General features: G+C 43.0%; 1 protein-coding gene across 4 annotated transcripts in view; it reads right to left on the bottom strand.

Annotated features, from left to right (window-relative positions):
* Positions 1 to 19,420, bottom strand: part of SAC3D1 (SAC3 domain containing 1) — a 91,945-nt gene that overhangs the window by 27,883 nt on the left and 44,642 nt on the right. For all 4 annotated transcript variants that reach the window (XM_044090744.1, XM_044090742.1, XM_044090743.1 and 1 more), the window contains exon 2: positions 16,356 to 16,991. In XM_044090744.1, the coding sequence (XP_043946679.1) occupies positions 16,356 to 16,935 (580 nt within the window). In that variant the 5' untranslated portion in view covers positions 16,936 to 16,991. The remainder of the gene's footprint in view (positions 1 to 16,355; positions 16,992 to 19,420) is intronic.

Genomic DNA, 19,420 nt, shown 5'->3' with positions numbered 1-19,420 from the left:
CATGCCATATACTGGCTAGTTACACAACTCCCTCTTGGCTCTATGACAAAAGAAAGCCACAATGCCTATCTACAGGAACAAGAATCACTCAGTATTAACTCATTCACTCCAATGGAGCTCAGGAAGTTTGCACTACAACTTCCAGAGGATGGAGCCCAAGCCCTTTGACAATCAAATTATGTCCTCACATTTCAAACAAATGTTCATATCTCTCGAACCACAGGGGTTACAAAAGTATAAATGGCAAACTCTTCAGCACAAACTATTTTTATAGTGGTAGCATTTTTTAGGTTCTAGGTCTTGTTTTTGTAAGTCACAGCAAATGCAGTAACTTGCACGTGTAATATTTTGTAAACTTACAGCATCTCAGCAAACACTCGAGTTAAACACATGCTGTCAGTAGCATTTTATTCATCTAACAGAGCTTTCATGAGGCAAATGACATCTGTGTGTTACAATTTAATTTTTTTCTAAATATAATAAGCAAGTATCTATATAAATGAATATCATGAAAACAGCAGTTAATATCTATTTACCTGCACTAGACAAATCGGTTAGTTATTAATGCAGCTGACTTTGCCACTCTGTAAAGCTTTAAGAATAAATATTTTAAAACCTTGTACACAGCACGGTTTTGGATTTATTGATGCAAATATGAACAAGGAATATTTGACAACCACAGGAGTCAGTACAAGTTAACTGCAAATGCACTTGGAGGCGTCACTCGGATGTCATGAGTTAAACTCAACACCATTTTCCTAGATGATCTATACTATCCAACTACAGACTGTGCACTAATGGTAGTGTAGGTTTCTCAAAGAGATGCTCTGACTTTGTCAATACAAATGCCCTGGAACAATTCAAGTATACACTGGGGAGTAACATCTTTATCTTGGCCTTGCTAATATGGGAACATCTTGCACAATCCCTTGCATACCTTCATCACTTGCAAAGTCTGGCCATAAAGCAGTCGCCTTTGAAGTAAAACAAACTAGAGATCCCTTCCACCCAAGGTACCTTTAGAAACATCAAGGATAAGCTACATACTCAAGTCAAACTGGCAAGCTTCAAATCCCCACCAAACCCACTTAACTCCACTGAGTAACCTGGGACTCTGACCGTTTGGCATCTACTTCTCAGAGGTCCAGGCAAAGACAAAAGGCCTGTGGCTGACCAAGTTTGCAGACGACTAAGTTGGGTGCGGTCATTGACTCCCCCAACGATGTTAACATACTACAAGAGGGTCTCACAGCAGCAACTGACTGATGCCAAAGTCATGGTCTCAAGTTAAACGCAAATAAATGTATTATCATACCACTCGACAAAAACACAGCCCCTACTGAAAACCACATCAATGGCCACCCCCCCTTCTCAAGGACACAACCTGTGGTGAGAGACCTGGGTACTCAGGTTGACAACAATCTCGCATTCAACCATCCTGTGCAGAGGTCAAAAAGGCCTTTTACTTGGTTCATCTCACAAATAAAGGGAATGCATCTAGAAAAACGGAGGTTATTATCTCTGTACTCTTCCCTCAATTGGCCAATAATTGAGTAACGCCCCATTTGGTATGTACCTCTCCAAACATCTGCACCAACTGGAAAGGCCACAGAAATAGCTCACAAACAGAATCCATGGCTTCCAACATCTGTCCTATGCAGACAATCACTATCACTCTACTTGGCATCGTACAGACTACTCAAAGGTGATCTGTGTTGCTCCTACAAGGCAATCTCAGACCCTGCCCTATCGGAGATGCTCCATATCTTAAGTCTAACTCCTGGCACATTACCCACTCGAAAGGCCTAAATCTAATATACGCCATCAACAAAACCTGCTGGGGAGACAGGTTCGTCTTCTAGAGACTGCCCCGACTCTGGAATAGACTTCCCATACACGTCAGAGTACCTCACTGACCCTCTTCAAGTGCAACCTTGATGAATGGATGGGAAACCACAAATTTGTCCCAGGGGTTTCACCCGTGTCCCTCACTGACAGGGGTGACAGGTGCTGACTGAAGTTTCTTTTTTGGGGATAAACTCTTGGCTAGACTTGTAAGGGTCTCAGGGTCATTAGCCTAATAACCTCCTATAAATATGCAGAAATGTGTGCCACCACACTATACCAGCATGCAAACAGCTGCATACATGCAGTTGAACCCCATAGGAACTAGTGCAGGACAAACTCCAGGAACAAACCCACATGGTGGAACCATCATAACAACAAGCTTTACAATAAAAAAGGAAATGAATTTTGACCAAAAGTAAGAAAAGTAATTCCCAGAATGTCCTCGTCACTGAAATAAACACAGGAGCTTAATAAAATCCACTAAAGCCACGTTTAAGGCTAGAACTACCACCCAAATCAAGGACAATCACAAGGTAATTTTTGTTTATGTTCGTAATCTCAAAAGCACAACGCAGCAATGTGCTGATTGTGAATGAAGATGTAAGCTAACTTACTGGCCAAGAAAGAAGAACACAAAGTTAAATTCAGAAATAAATAAAAAAAAAAAAAAAAAAAAAGAGCAAAACTGCAGGCACACTTGGTTTTACAAACTCAAAAATAAAAATAAAAAAAGAGAAAATGGCAGGCAACAGAGTGTGCCTGTCGTTTGCTTTCTCCTTTCCTTTTGTTATTACTGGCCAACAAGTTTAGCTCTAAATTTACACCCCCCCCCTCCGTCTGTCCCTCAAGATATACCCGAAACTGGCTCAGCTCCAGCTATCACACAAGACCAGATCCTAAAAGAGTTCTATATTACATTATCGAAGTTTCAAAACTTGGAATCTGAGATAGTCGACACCATATAATCAAAGTGTCGAAACATGGAAAATGTAATAAAAACACAACCTACAAAAACAAACCATTTAAACGCTCTAAGCAAGGAGGACAAGCCCCCCTGCGCCCCCACACCCCTGCTACTTAAATATACCAACTCTGAGATCACACTACAGTGCAGAAAAGGGAAATCTTCCCTTTCTGCACTTTACGGAGATCTCTGTTAAAAGATTTGAAGTTTCAAGTCTTCGATCATATGATGTGTTTTAAAACTATCTTCTGATATAGACCCCCCCTAAAAGTACTATCAAAAGCTAAAAATATTGCATTAATGAGTCCTGTCAATATCTCTGGATGCATTTTAAATAGTATGAAGCATGATTTAGCCACACTCACTAACACTGTTGAATTTCAGCCTCCATACAGGTTTTGTACCAAGCTAATGGATACTAGCTACAGACATTCCCCTGCATAAGAGAGAACCTTCCACAGACCCACACAATTCCAGACCCATAAGTCTGACCAACCTCATATGTAAAGCCATGGTAACAGTTACCATGGAATTAATTAGAACACAAGGATCTTCCAAAAACTGAACTCCTCTGTTTGGATTTATGAAGGGCACGTCATGCTTATTAACCTGGTGAATTTTTATGAAAAGGTCGCCAAAGCAATAGAAGGCAAAAAGTACAGTTTTGTACCTACCATAAATGTAGATGTTCGAAGATCCACATTGCTGCAGTCATAACCTGTGGGTAGTCCGCTGTCCTCGGTCGGCCCGAATACCAAAGTGTTAGGCTGGCGTCGGTCATGGTCGCCCAGATCTGACGTCAGTACGCAGTGGTACAAAAGCGCATGACCGACGCCATATCCTCAGTCTTTCTTGCCCCAGATGTCAGAAGGCCTAAAAAAGAAAGGCCATAGCCAAAAACAGAAAATACCTAATCACCAACGTAGAAACAATAGTTACCCCACAAACCACACAACCACCCCAAACTACAGAGGGGAAGGAGGGAGGGTAAATTGGACTGCAGCAATGTGGATCTTCGAACATCTACATTTATGGTAGGTACAAAACTGTACTATGTTCTTCATCTCACATTGCTGCAGTCGTAACCTGTGGGTAAAATCCCAAAGCAAAGGTAAAGGGAGGTTGGCAAAATCAGAAAGCATTAGGAGCTGCTAACATGCCCTGTAAAACTGCAGTGGCAAACCCAGCCCTAGATTTGGAATAAAGAGGGAGATGGTAATGTTTAGAAAAAGTGTGCACTGAACTCCAAGTAGCTGCCTCCAAAATATCCTTAGTAGCTACTCCTTAAAAAGCAGTAGAAGTGGCAGTCGCCCTAGTGGAATGAGGTCTGATTCCAGCCGGAACCTCCTTACCATGATGAGAATAACAAAAAGCAATACAATGGCCAATCCACTTAGAAATAGTTTGTTTTGAAACAGGTTTTCCTTGTGAACTCAAGGCAAAAGAAATGAATAACTGTTGAGACTGCCTGAACCCCTTAGTTCTGCTCAAATAATAACGCAACTGCCTGTGAATATCCAAAGAGTGCAAAATTTTTTCCCCTTTATTTTGGGGATCAGCATAAAATGTAGGCAAATGAATAGATTGGTTTAAGGCCACATTAGAAACAACATTAGGCATAAAAGTAGGGTTAGTACGCAGGGAGACCCTATCCTTATGAAATATCAGGAAGGGTTCAACTGCCATTAGAGCCTGTAATTCAGATACCCTTCTAGCAGATGTAATGGCCAACAAAAAAGCAGTCTTCCAAGACAAAAACTTCAACTCAAGTAGCTGCAGGTTCAAAAGGAGGTAAAGTGAGCTTTTCCAACACAAAATTGAGATCCCAGGAAGGAGTAGGAGCTCTCGTGGGGTCTTATGTTATTTGCCCCTCTAAGAAATTGCTTAAACAAAGGGTGAGAGAATAATGGTGGGTCACAGTCATAGTGAGCAGAAATGGCTGCAGCATGAACTTTTACAGAGGAGAAAGACAAACCCTTGTCTAATAATTCTGTAAGATACTGAAGTGAAGCACTCAAATTAGGCACTGAAACATCAAAGCTCTTTGTTTTGCTCCAAAGAAAAAATCTCCTCCCTTTATCAGCATAAACTTTCCTTGTACTAGGCCGTCTGGCCTCCAAAATGACATTCAAAACTTGTTGAGGAAGCTGCGACCCTCCAGGGTCTAAAACAGAATACGTCAGGCTGTCAGATGTAGGGACTGAATCCTGACATTGCGGAAATGATTGCTTGCCTGGGACAAAAGGTGTGGAATTGATGGCAAAGGCCAAGGAGGCTCCCGTACTAAACTCCTCAGCAGAGGGTACCAGTGCTGACGTGGCCAATCTGGAGCTATTAGAATCATGCAAGGCTTGTCCTGTCTGACCTTCAAGAGCACCTTGGGAAGGAGACGCAGAGGCGGAAAGGCATAGACGTGAAGGTTGTTCCAACTGAATAATAGAGCATCCACTTTCCAAGCTTTTGGGTGAAACAGCTTTGTGCAAAACTTTGGCAGTTGGAAATTTAGTGGAGAAGCAAACAGATCTATGTCTGGAGTCCCCCAAGCCACCGTCGACTGTTGAAATACATGAGGATCCAATTTCCACTCGTGGGGATCCACCATCTGTCTGCTCAGAACATCTGCTAAGGAGTTCTGTGCTCCTGGCAGAAACCTTGCCTGAAGAGTGAGGTGCAAACTGAGAGCAGTCTCCCACAAAATCATAGCTTGTCTGCAAAGAGGGTACGCATGGGTTCCCCCTTGCTTGTTGATGTACCACATGACTGTTGTGTTGTCTGTTTGAATCAACACCTGTCCTGGTTGAAGTAGATCCTTGAAAGCCATCAGTGCAAATTGGACTGCGAACATCTCCATGTTGATATGCAAATGTTGTAGTCTGGGAGGCCACGTGTCTTGAACCCATTTCCCATTGAAGTGTGCTCCCCAAGCCATGTCTGAGGCATCTGTCGTTAAGATCTGACTCGCCTCTGGTTGGGTCACAGAGAGTCCCTTGTTTAGGTGACATTCCTGAGCCCACCACAAAAATTCCCTTTGGATGCAAGGTATTATCTGAATGACTGTGTCCAAATCGTGGCAGTGTTGAGTCCATACGCTTTTGAGATACCATTGTAGCTTCCTCATATGCAGTTTGGCATTGGGAAGCACCAGAATACAAGATGCCATGAACCCAAAGGCCTGAAGGACCGCCCTTGCAGTCAGCCTGGACCGTAGAGATAACTGCTGGAAGTAAAGGGAAAGATTTCTTTGTTTGTCCGGGGTCAAAAACGCCATCTGAGAGGCTGTATTCAGTCTCACACCCAGAAACCACATGTCCTGAGAGGGTACTAGACTGGACTTTATTTCGTTCACAGAATACCCTAGGCACCTTAACACTGCCATAACATACTGTAGATGGTGAAGTAACTTGACTTTGTCTTGAGCAAGAATCAGGCAATCGTCCAGATAAGGATAAATTTGTATTCCCCTTAATCTTAAGAAAGCTATCACCGGAGCCAGGACCTTTGTGAACACCCTGGGCGCAGTAGATAAGCCAAAGGGCAATGCAGAGAACTGATAATGAAAAGTACCAGCCCGAAATCGCAGGAACCTCCTGCAACTGGGCCTGATAGGAATGTGAAGATAAGCCTCTGAGATCCAGAGTTACCATCCAGTGATCTTTGCCTAGCAGAGGCAGAAGCTGCTGTAAAGTTAACATCTTGAATTTTGGAATGTCCAGGTATGTGTTGAGAATAGACAAATCCAGAATTGGCCTCCAAGTGTTTCCTTTCTTTGGTATAAGAAACAGGCGAGAATAAAATCCTAGGCCTACTTCTGACGGAGGGACCCCCTGGATAGCCCCCATTTTTAAAAGTAAAGAAATCTGCTTGTGAGCCTCCAACTTTTGCTGAGGAGGAACGTCTGGCATGCCTTTGAAAGGAGGCAAATTTGAAAATAAAACTTGTAGCCTCGATCTATAATGTCCAACACCCATTTGTCCTGGGTGACAAAGCCAATTTTGCCTGAAAAGTGCCAACTTTCCTCCCAGAGGAGCTGCCAGACAGGAGGGATCTGGCAGCTGGAAATACAGGTCATTGGGTCTGTTTACGAAAAGGCTGACCCCCTGCCCTCACCTGAAGATTGTGCATGGGGAACTCCACGTCCTAGGTCTGAAAGAACCCTGAGCATGAGCTCTGCCTCTACCACGTCTAGATCTGCCCCTAGACTGTAAATCAGAAGAAGGATAAGCCCATCCCTTAGCAGGCCAATTTCTGCTAAACTTAGGGGGCTGCACCTGTAAAAATTCCTTAACTGTCTGCATGGACTTTGCTTTGTCTTCCATTTTTTTCAACACCGACTCCACAGGAGAACCAAACAGAACTTCAGATTGAAGGGGAGCGTCCAAAATTCGAGCTTTAACATGCTCTGACAAATTCTGATTCTTAAGCCAGGCGTGCCTACGAATAACTGAACCAGTGGCAGCCACCCTGGAAGAAGCCTGAAGAGCATCAAAACCACACTGCAAAGAATGTTTACCCACCTGATCAGAGGCATGAACTAAATCTTGCAATTCCTTACACTCTATACCCTCTGCCAAAGCATCTACCTTAGATTTTAACTGACTTAAGAGAAAATTCTGGTACTTCAGCATATGAAACTGGCAATTCAAAGCCCTCATTGCTAGAGTGGAAGAGGTATACACTTTTTTACCCCACCTATCCAAAGCCCTAGAATCTTTATCCAGAGGAACTGGATTCTTTACAACAGAAGCCCTGACACCCTTAGGTCCCTGGCTAATAGTTTCCGGGTCAGCTCTTGGGCTCTTATACAAATATTTATGAACCTCTGGCACTCTGTAATACCTGTCTGGCTTGACAGGGGCAGGAGGTAGAGAATCAGGATTAAGGGAAGCTTCTGAAAAACATCCTGAACAACATCCAAAACAGGGGGAATAGCCAAGGGCCTATGCTGTGGTAAAAACAAAAATTCCCTAAGCCTCTTTCGAGAATCTGAGAAATCCTGACCTTCCCACTTAAAATGCTCCCTCATGGAATGCAGGGTTTCAGAAAAAGAAAAATCCTCTGGAGGGGAAGCAGAAGGACATGAATCCTCTGCATCTGAATCAGAATAAGGAGGAAAATCCTGAATGTCCTCAGCCGAAGACTCAGAATAATCCGAGGAATGCTCCAATCCTTCCACCTCTGGCTCCACCCTAGGCCTCTTATCCGGAGGGGGCATAGAACCCCTGATTAAAGTAATCAAATCCTCTGCCATTTTCAGCATATGCTTTTTAGGTACAGAACCTGCAGAACTAGGGCTGACGCCAGTGAAGACAAACCAGGCCTGACCTTGGAATGTGCCTTAGAGACAGAAGTAGAAGGCCTAACCACCTTATGCAAAGAAGGGACTACAGAGACTTGAGAGGCCCCCTCAGCCTGACCAGACTCCTGAGAGGCCACATCCTGCAAGATTAAAGGCTCCCCCTGAGCTTCAGCTGAAACTTCGGCTGGATCCACAGATTCCACCGTAGTTTCCAAAGAACTGGCGTCCGTAACGGACGACTCATCCTGCTTGGATTTTAACGATTTTTCTCTACGCTTCTTAGCGGTAGCGGGCATCTGAGGATCCGACGGCATATTGTAATTACACCGCTTACCGAAGACAAGTCTAGCACAGTCTAACCTGCATTTAATAGTGCGCTTATTAAATCTAGCACAAAAGCGACACCCGACTACGTCGTGCTCAGGCCCCAAGCAAGGAATACAAAGAGTGGTAATCCCTATGAGGTATCTGTTTCCCACAAGAAATACAATTATTTACTTTTTCTGACATCCGGATTTAACTGAGGCAAGAAAAGACAAAAATATTCCCCAACGGGGTACTTAGCCAAACTTGGTCTTCGGTCTGAAACTCAGAATACGAAAATTTCAGGACGCCGAACGGCACTTGCAAACGCTGCTTCTGCTTCGGACCACGCGGCAAGAAAGACTGAGGATATGGCGTCGGTCATGCGCTTTTGTACCACGGCGTACTGACGTCAGATCTGGGCGACCATGACAGACGCCAGCCTAACACCTTGGTATTCGGGCCGACCGAGGACAGCGGACTACCCACAGGTTATGACTGCAGCAATGTGAGATGAAGAACATCTGTACACACCACATATTCTGACCTGGTCAACGCTTTTGTCACAATTCCCCACTCAGGCACAGTCGAAAAAGCTAAATAAATAAACTGGAAATAAAACCTTGCGTCCCCCACCGGATTGCCAACTAGCTCACAGATAGGCTGCAGATAATCAAAATAAAGGAATTTACCTCTACAAATAGCCAAGTCATCAGTGGAGCCCCCCTCCAGGGTTCTGTGCTGGGATCTCTCCTCTTTGGCATCTACTTTTCTGAAGAAAAAGTCAATACCAAAGGGCTCTGGCTGCCTAAGTTAGCACATAACTGCAAATTAGGAGTGGTCACTAAATCCCCAAATGACTTGACCATCCTGCAGGAAGGTTAGTCTCAAATAACTAGTGACAAATGACATGGTCTGAAACTAAATACCAAAAAATGCATTAATGTATCCTTTGGGAACAAGGAACAACCACACTGACAATACGCTCTAAGAGTTGACCTGGATGTTCGGGATTTATAAACTTATGTGGATAGTGACCCATCTTTTTAGGCACTCAGTGGTGTACACTTCAGCTCTAGATGACTGTCTACTGTTCAAGTGACACCCTAACCCCATATTCAAAAATGGGAAAGGGGTTGTGGATGGATGTCTATTACTGTAAGAAAGTCCTTATACTGTAGCAGCCTAACAGACAGATGGGCTAATGAGTGCAGTAACTGAAAAGGACAGCCGGCTTTTCATTTTCACACACACATTTAGTTCAGATGCTGCATAAAACAAGCTCTCATGTGCAGTGTAACTCATATAGCAGCAAAAGAATCTAAAGCTACCCTCAGGAAGGTGGAGCATACTTAAATGGTCAAAAAAAGTCAATAAAGAAATGGAGGTGACTTTGGTCCATACAGGTCAGAAAAAGTACTGTTGTGTACCTACCATAAATGTAGATGTTCGAGTGTATTCACTGTTGCAGTCATTACAATTGGGTTATCCTGCTGGCAGGCTACCCGCAGTCGGCCAGAATTCCAAAGTCTAGGTCCGGCGTCCCTTGCTGTCACCTCTTTCCTGACGTCAGTGCGCCAGGGGTATAAAAGATGCAGCCGATGCCATTTTCTTCAGTTTGTCTTGCCCCAAATGTCAGGTGCCCCCAAATAGGAAGGCTGAAAAAATTATGCCAAAAAGCATGCATGTACTAAAATAAACATTTCCTTCATCTACAAGCAAATACACCACATAGGTTGTATAGAATTGAGAAGTACAGAAAAGTCCCAGCAAAGAAAAAGGGGATGGTGGGTGGGTAACCTGGACTGCAACAATGAATACACTTGAACACCTACATTTATGGTAGGAACACAACTGTACTATGTTCATCGTGTTTCACTGTTGCAGTCATTACACTTGTGTTGAATCCCAAAGCGGAGGTTGGGAGGCTGGGCCTAAATAGGATTAGGAGAGGCTACCAGGCCCTGCAGAACTGCAGTGGTAAAGCCTGCTCTGGATTAGAATACAAAGAGGTAAGTGGTAGTGCTTGGTGAAAGTGTGCACTGAACTCCAGGTTGCAGCTTCTAAAATGTCTTTGATTGGTACTCCTCTGAGGAAGGCTGCTGAAGTGACTGCTGCTCTGGTAGAATGTGGCCTAATGCCCTTAGGCACCGATTTGCCATGTTGTGAATAACAGAAGCGAATGCAGTGTTCTATCCATTTTGAAACAGTCTGCTTTGAGATAGGCTTTCCTTGTGATCCTGCAGCATTAGCTACAAACAGTTGCTCAGTTTTTCTGAAAGCTTTTGATTTATCCAAGTAGAATTGTAGCCGTCTGTGTATGTCCAAAGCGTGCACAAGTCTCTCCCCTTTATTCTGGGGATTTGGATAGAATGTTGGCAAATGAATGGTTTGCTTAAGAGCCACACGGGATACTACCTTTGGCATAAATGTCGAGTTTGTCCTTAGAGAGAGACCCTGTCCTGATGAAAGGTTCCACTGCCATTAATGCCTGTAACTCCGACACTCTTCTTGCTAAGGTTATTGCTAGGAGCAGAGCAGTCTTCCATGATAAGAATTTTAGATCAGCTGTATTGGCTGGCTCAAAAGGAGGCAGCGTGAGCTTTTCTAAAACAAAACTGCGGTCCCAAATAGGTGTTGGCGCTCTCCTTGGGGGTCTTATGTTTTTTGCCCCTCTGAGAAACTGTCTTAGTAGATGAGAGAAAATAGGAGGTTCCGTATTGTAATAAGCTGAAATGGCAGAGGCATGGATCTTTATAGATGAGAAGGATAGGCCTTTGTCCAGCATCTCAGTTAGGTATTGTAAAATCTGAGGTATATTTGGAACAAGTGGGTCGAGCCCTTGCGCCTGGTTCCAAGCACAGAATCTCTTCCATTTTTCTGCATAAGATTTCCTAGTGCTGGGCCTCCTGGCTTCAAAAATGACGTCCATAACAGCTTTAGAGAGGTGTGGTCTGAGTGGCTAAATTATCTGCCATGCAGCCAGATTTAAGGTTCTGAGTTGACTGTGCAGAATCTGATTGTTTTGTTGAGTCAGAAGATGATGAATATGAGGTAAAGGCCAGGCTGGGCCTTGAGACAAGCTCTTTAGGACTGGGTAACAGTGCTGGCGTGGCCAGTCTGGGGCACTCAGGATCATTTTTGGCTTCTCTTGTCTGACTTTTAGGAGCACCTTGGGAAGAGGAGGCAGGGGAGGGAAGGCATAAACTGTCAGGGTTTTCCAGCTGAATGACAGAGCATCCACTTTCCATGCTTGAGATTGACAAGTTCTTGTGCAAAATCTCTGTAGTTGGCAGTTGTGAGGGGAGGCAAAAAGATCTATGTCTGGGCATCCCCATTTCCTTGTTATGCTGAAGACCTGTGGATTTTCGTTTCCATTCGTGAGGATCCATGACATTTCTGCTTAATTTGTCTGCCAGTGTACTTTTCATTCCTGGCAGGAATTGTGCCTGCAGATGTACTTGATATGTCAGTGCCGTGTTCCACAAAGTCATGGCTTGCCTGCAGAGGGTGTAGGAATGTGTGCCCCCTTGCTTGTTTATGTACCACATAACTGTGGTATTTTCAGTCTTTAGTAATAATTGTCCTGGATGTAGTAGATCCTTGAAGGCTGTCGGGGCATTCTGTACAACTAGCATCTCTTTGATTGATTCGAAAATGCATTTGTTCCTTGGGCCACATGGCCTGAATACATTTTCCTGCCATGTGTGCCCCCCAGGCATAATCCGATGCATCTGTTATCGTCTGCCTGGCTGTGGGCAAGGTGAAAGGCTGTCCCTTGTTGTTGTGACAAGCCAGTGACCGCCATCGAAACTCCTGTTGCAGGCAGGGAATTAGAGTTATTATTGTTTCCAGGCTGTGCCAATGTTGAGTCCAAACACTTTTTAGATACCATTGTAGTTTCCTCATATGCAGTCTTGCATATGGAATTATTAGAATGCAGGATGCCATGAAGCCCAGGGCCTGCAGAATTTTTCTTGCAGGGAGCTGGGTCTTTGTTGCCATCATTTGAAAGTAATGAGTCGGTTGCCTTTGCTTGTCTGGCGGGAGATAAGCTATCTGGGCAGTTGTATTTAAGCTTGCACCCACGAATATTATCTCGAGAGGGCACTAGTTTTGATTTCTTTTCATTTACTGTGTACCCTAGGCAAATTAGTAATCTTTTTACAAATGCCAGATGCTTTAGTAGAATTTCCGTGCTGTCTGCTTGAATAAGGCAGTCGTGCAAGCAGGGATATATTTGAATTCCTTTTTGTCTGCAAAATGCAATTACTGGTGACAGGCATTTTGTGAAGACCCTGGGCGCAACAGATAAGCCAAAGGGCAGTGCAGAGAATTGGTAATGCATTGAGCCAGCTATGAATCTGAGGTATCTTCTGCAAGACTGTCTGATTAGGATATGAAGGTATGCCTCCTTGAGGCGCAAAGTAACTAGCCAAGCCTTCTTGTCCAGCATGGGTAGAAGTTGCTGCAGTGTTAACATTTTGAATTTTGGAATATCCAGGAAAGTATTTAGGATTGACAGGTCCAGTATTGGTCTCCAGGCTTTGTCCTTTCTGGGTACCAGGAAAAGTCTTGAGTAAAATCCTTCTCCCTGTTCTTGCTGTGGTCCTCTTTGAATAGCGCTCATGTTCATGAGAGCAGAAATTTGTTTTTGTGCCTCTGCCCATTGGTTTTGTGGCAGGTCCGGCATACCTTTTGATTTTGGAAGGGTATGAAAGTGGAACCCGTAACCCTGAGAAACAATATTCAGTACCCATTTGTCCTGGGTGATTATGTGTCAATTTTGTGAGAAAAGTGCTAGCTTCCCCCTAAGGGTGCTGCCAAAAGGTTAGTACTTGGTATTTGTAGAGGGAAGTCATTGGGACTGTTTCCTATAAGTTTGTGATTTGTCTTCTCCTCCTTTGGGGCAGAAGCACCCCATTGTTTAGGTCTGTTTGAGCCTTGGGGCTGAGATCTGCCTCTTGGGCATCTATCTGCCTCTTTGTGGCCTGTCTGACACCGGAAAGGACCAATTTTTTTTGAAGGCCAGTTTCTGCTAAACCTAGGTGGTTGAACCTGTAAGAAATCCTTTACTGTCTGCGCTGATTTTGCTTTATCCTCAATTTTCTTTAACACCTCTTATGCCTTAACGCCAAACAAAGTATCATGCTGTAGTGGAGCATTCAATAATTTTACTTTAACATGTTCAGGTAAACTTTGTTCTTTCAATCAAGCATGCCTTCGAATGACAGAGCCTGTAACTGCGGCTCTACAAGAAGCCTCTAATGAATCAAAACCACATTGCAGAGTACGCTTTCCCACTTGTTCAACTGCATGCAATAAATCCTGCATTTCCTTATTGTCAGGACTTTGTGTTTGTAAGCATTTTCTGTTTTAACAAAGACATGAGGTACTGTTGATATTTAAGCACGTGAAACTGGCAGTTTAAAGCCCTTACAGCTAAAGTAGCAGAAGTGTAAACTTTTTTCCCCATCTATCCAGTGCTCTAGAATCCCTATCAGAGGGGACAGGGTTTTTTTTTGCAGTGGAAGCCTTAACCCCTTTGGGACCCTGAGAAATTGCAGCAGGGTTTTTATAAAGAAATTTATGAGAGTCTGGGACCCTGTAGTACCCGTCTGGCTTGACTGGTGCAGGGGGTAAACAATCAGGAGACAGACTGGATTCAGAGAAGAGATAATCAACGATATCAAGCACAGGGGGGATAGCCAGGGGCCTGTGCTGAGGCAATAAAAGAAAGTCTCGAAGCCTTTTCCTGGATTCCGAATAATCCTGGCTCTCCCAATGGAAATGCTCGCTCATGGTTGCAAGGTTTCCCCAAAAGAATAATCCTCAGGCGGAGAGGTTGAAGGTATAGATTCTTCTGCATCAGAGTCCTCATAGGGAGGGACAGAATATCCCTGATCTGAAGAGGAATCGGAGGAAATAGAAACCTGGTCAGAGGAGTCATAGTCAGAGTCTTGCCTAGGCCTTTTATCAGGAGGGGGATGGGAACCCCTGATCAAAGTAATTAGGTCCTCGGCCATTTTAAGCATCTGTTTCTTTGGCATGGACGACTGTGCAAGAGAATGCTGTACTTGTTTCCTTGTCTTTAAAGGCGTTTTTGACTTTGCCTTGGCTTCTGTAATGGACTTAATAGTAAGCTGTGAAGGTCTGAAAACACCCTCAGAAGCCGATGCCTGCTCAGCGGCTCCGGACCCATCTGAGGGAATAGTTTCCGCAGGCCCAATACCTTGAGTTTCCAGAGGCCTAGATGTCTCCACGTGGGAGTCTGATACGGCCTGTGGCTCTGAGGTAGCGGGTGTCAGGGGCTGCGAAAGCACCTCACTGAGAACCAGCAACTGGCCTTGAAGAGGCTTCGTTGTTGGTTTTGGACCTCTGATGCCTGTCCTTTTCTTTGCGTTTTTTATGAATTCCGGTCATCGGTTGTTCTGACGGCATTATGTAGTTAAACCTACGGCCAAAGTAATGTTAAGCAAAATCAAACTGACACTTAATAGTGCGTTTGTTGAATCTAGCACAAAACTGACAACTAGTAACGTCGTGGTCAGGGCCTAGGCAAGGAATACAGTAAGAGTGAAAGTCCTTATGAGGTATTTGCTTCCCACAAGAAATACAATTGTTAACTTTTACTGACATCGGTCTGGAGCAAGAAAAAGTTTCCCCAATGGGGTACTTAGTTTTATTGAAGACTTCGGTTCTGAAATTCGATTTCGAAAATCTCAGGAGTCGGCCGACCGGCACTTGCGAACTGCTTCTGTTTCGGGCACCTCGCAGCAAGAAAGACTGAAGAAAATGGCGTCAGCTGCATCTTTTATACCCCTGGTGCACTGACGTCAGGGAAGAGGCAACCGACGCCGGACCTAGACTCTGGAATTCTGGCCGATTGCGGGTAGCCTGCCAGCAGGATAACCCTAGTGTAATGACTGAAACAGTGAAACATGAACATCAGGAACAAAGAGCAACTCAGAAGCAATCTGTTAAAGCAGTAGGAAGTGCAACAGACACAAAATAATTTTGTTCTAGGATATGAATTAAGCCAACACCCATAATGTCGCAGCTCACTTCAAAGTAGAAGGCTACAATCAAGAAAACGTGCATCATCGTTAAGCAAAATCTCTTTTTTTCTTTGTATGCCATGACATACAAGAACTTTGAGCAACCCAGGGGACAGTCATCTTGCCACTTTATTATGTGTAGAAAGTTAAACTGACACACAAGTTCTGACTTACAGTGCTCTTCTCCAAAGGTGAGTATCTTAGCCCTTAAGTGGTGATCTAATGTGCCCATAAATGCTTTCATAAGGGATGAAAGCAGCACTACATAAACTACAGGAAGCAGTAGTACCTAAATGACAGGGGTGCCAATTAAAAGGTCATGGAACGGCCAATGTACTTTCTTACTGACAATTCAAGTTGTAAGCAATTTCTTGTGTAGAACATTAAAAAGTGAAATATCTGGCACTCATAGGTGAGGATGTTATTTTTAATAAGTTCAGGAAATGTGTTCTCCATCAGTGGCATGTCATCCTGTAATGGAAGGCATACTTGAAGGTCCAGAAAATGAATTTACTAATTTACAAGAGGACACTTGCATAATTACCTATACTGTCAAAACTCCCATGGACGTGCAAACAATCCTCTTATTTACCTTTTTACAGATGCAAAGACGGTTGTAATGACTCAAAGATACAGGGACCCACCAAAAATTAATCAAATACATGGGCCCAGTCAGCAACAGATCACAAGTAACCATACCAACATGAAGAAATCAGCCTGGAAATGTTAAAGATTGCACTTGAGCAAAGACAGTAAAATGAATTCAGCAGTTCTTGGAAACGTAATGGACTCTCATTCTAAGTGCTGTAGTATACCCCTAGCAACAGGCTGTTGCAGGAATGGCACGTTTTTCTTAGAGTAAAATATAAGTATGGCAATAGCTTACCAAGGTTGTACAGCAGGAAAAGGGACTGGAACTCTGGCTCATTCTTATGCTCTCCCAACTCATAGCTACTCAACAAACGACTAAAACATTCTTGAACATGAGTATCATTTATCTTTGGGTCAAAGGATCCAAGTGGCTCTTCACACAGTCTGTATGATGAAAAAATGAGAAATCTTAAAGATACTTCCAAAACAGACACACAAGATTTGCCTTTAACTTGCTGAATGGTCATGTCCTGCTTGATACTACGCAGCCTATCAAACACAAAATTGTAGACCTCTACCCACGGAACATCAGTTTTTGGGACTATCTCCTCCACTAAATACTGGACAGTTTTAAGCAAGATGGCAGGTGGCCGAAGTTCACTGGGTTGAACTCTCTCCTTCCCAGCTGCTGGTCTGGTGTACTCTTTAACAGTTTTATCTGGATCAGCAGTGGGAACCATATAATTTTCAGTCCCAGCAAGCATTTCAAATTTGTGAAGCCTCTTCTGCCTTTCCCTTTGCTTCCTCTCTGGTTCTGGGCACATAGCAGTACAGGTTCCACGCACAGTTTCTGATGAACGAGGTTCTGCAGCCATAGCTCATGTTGCTAGTTGACCAACTCCAACAGCAGTAAACCTGTATGTTTAAATAACTGGGGAGAAGAGGACAAAACGCAAACAAGACCTTGTTACAGACAGCAATTCACAATACTGATTATAAACATTTTTCAACCTTAAATAAGGGTAAACATATTATTCATGTAGATGAAATGCAAAATCCATTTATGCAGTACCAACACGCCTCACAAAGTTTAAGACTTTGTGGGGGTGGAGACTGCCATGCAAGTCTAACATCAAGCTTAAGAGCTGAGCAGGCTGTCTATACAAGCTGCAAGACAAAAACTGAGTAAATTACACTAAACACTATGCTAGTAATCACAACATGTCAGACTGCTGGCTTTTCATAGAACATTAAATGTATTAAGATGTTTCAATTTCCTGATGCTCAGGTAAGGCAATGTTGTGCATGTCTTTTAGCTTTTCCCAGTTATGCAGAAACAAGAAAAGAAGCTGGAATTTAGTGAAACTTGACCATGAAGTTAGTATCCTGAATTAGAGGGTCGACCACTGTGTGAACAACAAGACTGACATTTCAGGTTTTCAGACAGTAGAAGAAAATGCATTACAAAGGAAACTATGTAGTCAGGAAAGCCAGGAGTTACAACATTGGAAAAATGTTCTTGACTTTACTCACAAGGGCATATTCCAGACAATCACAGGGTTACCGATTAACCACATTGCAGACAATCACAGGGTTACCGATTAACCACATTGCAGACAATCACAGGGTTACCGATTAACCACATTGCAGACAATCACAGGGTTACCGATTAACCACATTCCAGACAATCACAGGGTTACTGATTAACCACATTCCAGACAATCACAGGGTTACTGATTAACCACATTCCAGACAATCACAGGGTTACTGATTAACCACATTCTCATTTCCTCACCAGCTGCATAGAAGGGTAAACCTTTAACCTTGATCCAAGCAACCACTGTTTTGCTGCTCAGATGACCGATGGTGAGGCAAGAAGGATGGACAACCATGTCCTGAATGGAAGGGAAATGCAATATTTTGTTAAACTATGGTGGCAAACAGAATGCCACAGCTTGATGGTCAAGGAAACAGCTGAATAGGCATAACTGTTATGTACCAGAGAATGAGCATGTATTCAAGCAACACCTTACGGCCTACCCAGTCTGAAGAGGTGCACCTCAGTGTGTTACGGGACATTACAGCTACAGAAAATACAGGATCCTTCAGAATGCCTACACTCTCCTGGTAGCTCAATCCTCACCTCCCAGGTATGAGTGCATCCAATAAAATCAAGAGAAGTTATTGCTGTCAATCAAGGGGGAAAAATGGGTTTATCAAACTAGTGGGAGCCAGAGCAGATATTCAGAAGGATGTAGATACAAAAACGGTTATGTGTGTGTATTTTATATATATATATATATATATATATATATATATATATATACACATATATATATACACACACATACATATATACTATATACATACACATATACACACACACATATATATGTATATATATATATATATATATATATATATATACACATATATACACACATATATATATATATATATATATATATATATACATACATACACACATATACATATATATACACATACACACATACACACTGTATATACACCACACACACACTATATATATATATATATATATATATATATATATATATATATATATATATATATATATATATCTATAGATCTAGGACTGTTGAACGAAAGTTCAACAGTCCGAATCCACTATCACTGAACACACTTTAGCGAAAGTGCATTCACTGAAAAAGCACTTTCACTAAAGTGTGTTAAGCCAACAAACATTAAAATTAACATTTTTGCAGGGGGGCAAGACCCCGTGCCCCCCCACACCACCCCACTTTAATATTCTCAGTCAGAGATCGCAGTACAGTGGGGAAAAGGGAATTTTCCCTTATCCGCACCATAGTACGACTTCTGCAACAGGCATACTCACACCAAAACTTTTGCGTAAATATGCCCTGCCGTACCTGAAGCAATACATTGGGCAAACTTTTTTTTTTTTTTTTTTTTTAAGAGAAAATATTCTCCCAAAAAATGATTACATGCAGTACAGTGAGGCCTATTCATCTGCTGAGGAATAAAAAAAAAAAAAAAAAAGCATAAAGTTCAAATGGCTATACTTAAATCATCATTTCCTAAAATAATTGAACCTTATAGTGGTGAGAATCATCCTAATTCAGGCCCCAAGAAAGAACAAAAACAAACAGCTCACCAAGTTACATTTCTCTCCCTTCACCTCGGTTAATAGTTTGTTGCATCTTTCGGCTTTTCCCGGTTAGGTGTCAACACAGCGGAACTCCGGTCCGCTAATGATTGGCAGTAGATTTTTATGTACCGGCTTGCCAGGCCTGACACACAACCTTCAACGAATGTACGCCTATTCACGCATGTCTCCACACAGAAGACGCTTTAGCT

The sequence above is a fragment of the Protopterus annectens genome, chromosome 13.part0 (genome assembly GCF_019279795.1).
Source record: "Protopterus annectens isolate FY-2018-M chromosome 13.part0, PAN1.0, whole genome shotgun sequence".
Taxonomy (NCBI): Eukaryota; Metazoa; Chordata; order Ceratodontiformes; family Protopteridae; genus Protopterus; species Protopterus annectens.
Note: the sequence above shows the minus strand (reverse complement) of the source record. Positions and strands in the feature narration are given on the sequence as shown.